At 34.4% G+C, this 4,802-nt stretch overlaps 1 protein-coding gene across 3 annotated transcripts; it reads left to right on the forward strand.

The window, feature by feature from the left end:
* Positions 1-569: 569 nt before the first annotated feature.
* Positions 570-4,591, forward strand: LOC148025689 (glutathione S-transferase L1-like). Of its 3 annotated transcripts, none has more exons than XM_087692134.1 (10): positions 570-675; positions 1,666-1,759; positions 1,949-2,014; positions 2,098-2,158; positions 2,242-2,325; positions 2,459-2,557; positions 2,655-2,775; positions 3,606-3,685; positions 3,996-4,103; positions 4,256-4,591. In XM_087692134.1, exons 2-10 carry the CDS (start codon positions 1,719-1,721, stop codon positions 4,340-4,342), a joined length of 747 nt encoding a protein of 248 aa, XP_087548260.1. In that variant the 5' UTR covers positions 570-675; positions 1,666-1,718; the 3' UTR covers positions 4,343-4,591. The 3 variants fall into 3 exon arrangements, with proteins under 3 accessions (XP_087548260.1, XP_087548261.1, XP_087548258.1); XM_087692135.1 differs by having other exon boundaries at positions 657-675; positions 1,670-1,759; XM_087692132.1 differs by lacking the exon at positions 570-675 and having other exon boundaries at positions 1,472-1,759.
* The last annotated feature ends 211 nt before the right edge of the window (positions 4,592-4,802 follow it).

Below are 4,802 nucleotides of genomic sequence, written 5' to 3' on the forward strand. Positions count from 1 at the left end.
AGATAGAGAGAGAGAGTTGGCAGGTCCGCGTTGGAGTAGATAATAAAAGCTTCCTCATTAGATGCGATAATAATAAAAATAAAATAATATTAATAAAAATTGTGAAAATCTTTGAATAGGAGCAGCCTAGGGTCTCGACTCGTCGTCCTTCGATAGACGCGGTCGCCCTTGGATGTGAATTATTAGGTGGTATCAGAGGATTTGGATTCTTGTCTCTTGATACGTGCCACGAGATTGCCAAAGTGGGGAATATGAGAACTTCCGATACACCCACGTTAGCTACATAAAGCCGAAGAATAAAGAGCACCTCCTTGACAGGACATTCAAAAAATCGTCTACATTCAGGCTCGGCTTAGGAACGGATGTTGGCCAGGCGCGCTTTCAAAAGTTGACAAGACATACTATGGCCACATTCACGCTCGATTTAGGCACGGATGGATGCCCCAAGGCACCCTAGGTTTGGACATAGACTTTGATCCTTATAAGACCCTACATCATTCCAACATATCCTATCTAGCCACATTCAAACATAAAATGGCCACATTCACTCTCGATTCAGGCATAGATGGATGCCCGAGGCACACTAGGTTTGGACAGAAACTTTTATCCATATAAGAGCCTACATCCAAACATATATTATCTCCCTCTAACAAGGAGTGCTTTCTGGCTATACTGGTGCTCTCTTTCATTCATCTCTTACCATGCTTAGACCATATTTCATTTGCATCAAGTTGACTAATGAGTTACAATACCTTGTTGTCAATCCACATAATCTTGAGAAATATGACTTCTAGGCAATAGATTGTGATAGTCCTCTCTTACTAACACAAAGTCTAGCTTTCTACATTCAATTCCATCACAAAACTTTTCCTTGTAAATCCGACACTCATTCATTCCTATAACAAGATTGAAATCCATGTAAACACCACAAACTCAATGGGACACACACCTTTTTGTGTGAAAATGAGAATGAGAGTTAGAGGAGGAGGTCTAACAGTTAATGATGAAATATGATTTATCATGTTTTAAAAGCTTGGGGTGATACTACATTCCTTTCACATAAGTAATACTAGACTAGATAAGCTATTGCAAGTCCAATCATCAAAGGTTCATTACACTCAATTAGCACAAAGTATATTTCTATGTGCATGGTTTACAATGGCTACATCTTAGTGTGAACAAAAGTTTCAATTAACAAGAAAGTGTTTAAAATGTTTAAAGGGAGTCATGTAATGATTCATAATTCCAATATTACAAATAATTGGAGAAGTGGAGTGTGCATGCATGATCTAGAGTAGGCTACACCTAAGTTTGTAGGAATGTTTTTAAGGATAAAATGTTTAGGATGCCATTTATATGATAGTGAAAAGAAAATATGGATTACCTAAGTAAGTTGATGGAAAACAATAAGAGAAGCATGTACTACTTCTTAACTTAGAAATCAAAAGCCATGACTGTAGATCAACTTTCTTGCGATTACATGGCCTGACTTGGTTTTCTCTAGTAAGATTAAATGTAATATGACTCAAATTATCATACATCACCTTGATTGAGCCTCTTCTTTTTGCAGTCTACATAGTAAAGATAGGTGATAGTGTCAACGACCTCGTAGCTTAATGGTAGATTTGTGGGTTGAGTCTCACAGGTGTTTTATTTGAACCCTAGGTAGACCACCAGCGGCATTACAATAATATCTTCTCATTACAGAAAAGAAAAGGATGGGTGATAGTGCATCCGAAATCATAGAAGTGGGCCGAGGGTAAGTGCATATGCATGCACATTCATACATTTCTACATGTGGTCACATTAAGGCAACCAAAACTTTATGTCCTTGAAACTTGAGTGAAGAACATCTTTACATTCAGTATCATCACATAGGTCTTGCTTGAAATAGCATATTAAATGGACAAAATCTCTAACTTTTCTTGTGTTATAACTTTTACATTAGATTCAAGCCACTTCTATTTCCACTGAATTCAAGGTCAGCATCACCTTCACCCAATGGATATACTAGGTATACACAAAATTTTATGAAAACATCTCCTAAAAGCAATGTTTACTTTGAAGCATTATACTAACTTTCAAAATTTATTAAAGGCTCTACATATTCTTAACTTGCCCTATTTCACAAAGGGTTTGGATTGCAAGAAACCTCAAGGTATCAATAGAACTTATTTTTTGTATGTCACATATACCAATTCTTTTGATTAGAAAGCTAAACTTTAATTGTTGCATATGTAGGGTTTTCAAGATATAGAGCTTGTAGCCATTAATCCTGTTGATATGCCATCATGGTACACTCAAAATATCTCAAGAAGTGGAAAGGTGGGTAATATGCTTTAAAATTTCACCTTTTCTACATAAATATGACTCATGTAGCTTGAAATGATATTCCATAATGATCATACATGTGTTGGACTTTGATTGTACAAATCCTTATCAACCTTACATGATATAGATTCCGGCTTTGGAACATAACGGGATAATTACAGTTGAGAGCTTCGAGATTATACAACACATTGACAATAATTTTCATGGCATTCAATTATTTCCAATGGTATAAGACAACATCAATAGAAACCTTCCTATACAACTTAATTTCTATAGAATGGTCCAAATAACCACCCTAGTTTGGACTAACCTTTGTGTATTAGGAGGTCTCAAAGAGGGATGCCACAAGAAACCTATTGAAGGGTGTTGAGAGCCTTAACCAACAAGCTTTCTCAACTCTGAAGAACAAATATTCCAATAGGTGTGAACTTGACAAGGCAATTGGTAAATGCTTCTATCCTACTCCAAGTTCAATAATGTGAATGCTAACTTCCATAGAGTAACACTTTTGATGCAAAAAGAGAATTTCTTACAATTTTTGGGATTTATGATGCTGCTTACAAGTGGGAGTTTCTGCTAAAACTTGTATTTTCTTTTGGACCTTGTACCTTGTTTGACCTAGGTCGTACATCCCTAGAAGGACATATGGAATAAGTAAATGAAGAAGCAAATGCAAATTTCCATTTAGCCACTTTGGTAGATAGTAAAATTTTATGGAAGACGTTTGATTTATTTAAATAACCGAAATACTCTAAATGCTTTTATTAGCTATTTTCAAAATATAGTGAATTTTTCATTTCCCAAACCTTTCTCTCTACCATCTATCCATAGTTCTAAATTCCAACCAAAATTTCATCTCATATTTTCCTGTTATTCTTGAGATTATTCAAATGCAGCTTGTAGTCACTTTTGTGGAAAATTACAATACTAGTGATTTAACAATGTCTAATACTCCCAGGGAATTCAATCATAAATATATGTATGTATCACATGGGTTTAGCATAAGGGATTTTTATAATACCATTTTTATATATTTTTTACATACAAAAGGTTCCCATATAAAGGGGTTACTTATAGATTTAATAGAAAAGGGTTATGTTTCATTAAGGGAAAATTCACATATGAGGATTTTTATAAATAAACCTTGAACACACATGATATAGAGGGTATCATATCTCTTAACATATAGATTAAATGATATGAGAATAATTAGTGCACATATTTATGCTATGAATTGTATCCTTACATGTGTTTGAAAGTTTCAAAATTGATAGGTCAATTGTTAAACTCCTTGGAGGCCTCACTTGGCAAGTTTGGTGAAGAGGGACCTTTCTTTCTTGGTTCTATTAGTGTGGTATGTTTCTCGTTGTGTTAACCCTTCCACAAAATAATCCTTATGTTATCATCACAAGAAAGGCTTTCTAAACCTCAGAAGAACCTCTATTTTTATTTAAAGATTCATTTGTGAAATTTTAGATATAAATAATAATCAGATTTTTGGCTTATCTCATGTTTGGATCCTTTAATATTTTGCGATTGTGCTCACAAAAATTAGAATGCATGAATAATAGAATACTTTTAGTTTATTCTAAAATTTGCATGTGAATAGCTATTGTATCACCTTTATAATGTCGATTCCATAATGTTTCATGTGTTTGAAACAGGTTGATTGTGCATATGCACCTTATATAGAACAATACACTTTATTGTTCCATGAGCTTTTCAATTACGACATATTGTCTCAATGCCCTAGGCTATCTAGATGGTTAAAGGTAATTGATTGCCTTTATTTTAAAGCAAACATTCAAGTATACATTGTTGATGGTATCCTAGTGCTTCTTTTGCTAGCTAACTTTTTCTAGTGTTGTCTTACAATTGCATCATCTCCCCCTCGTAATATGGTGTATTTGCTTATTCTTGCCAGGCATTAAACCAAATGGAGGCCTATACTAGCACGAAGCCAAACCCTAGTGTTGTTATAAGTGATGCCAAAAAGCATCTAGCAAAGTAGTGGTTTAAAATTAGCACCTTATGATGTCCTTGTCACTTGAAGAGTATGGTGAAAAAGCTACAAATTTTTATTGCCCCTCACTTTTATGAAAAAGGTGAACATGCTATCTATGTGGTAATTCAGAAATGTGATTTAACATACTTTTCAAATTAGAAGCATTGACCTTGAAAGTTTATTTGCCCTTATCACATGTTGCAACAACATAGCCTTCTAACTATGATCGGATCTTTGTATGTAATGTGGGCTCTATGATCGTTTTAAAGATCCCTCTCATTTCTTTAAATTTTGAGTGACCTTACTTATGCATCTTGACCTCTCGTAAGACCACAGTGGAGTTACTTGAATATATACTTAATGCACTAAGTAAGGTTTGGAAATATATTTTGTGTGTCAACCTCAAATCCTTTACTTGTCTTTGCCAAAGTTTGTAATTCCTAAAAGTTCCTTACTCATGGTGAAA

The sequence above is a fragment of the Lygodium microphyllum genome, chromosome 14, assembly GCF_053477565.2.
Source record: "Lygodium microphyllum isolate KBCC chromosome 14, Lygodium_microphyllum_v1.1.10, whole genome shotgun sequence".
Taxonomy (NCBI): Eukaryota; Viridiplantae; Streptophyta; class Polypodiopsida; order Schizaeales; family Lygodiaceae; genus Lygodium; species Lygodium microphyllum.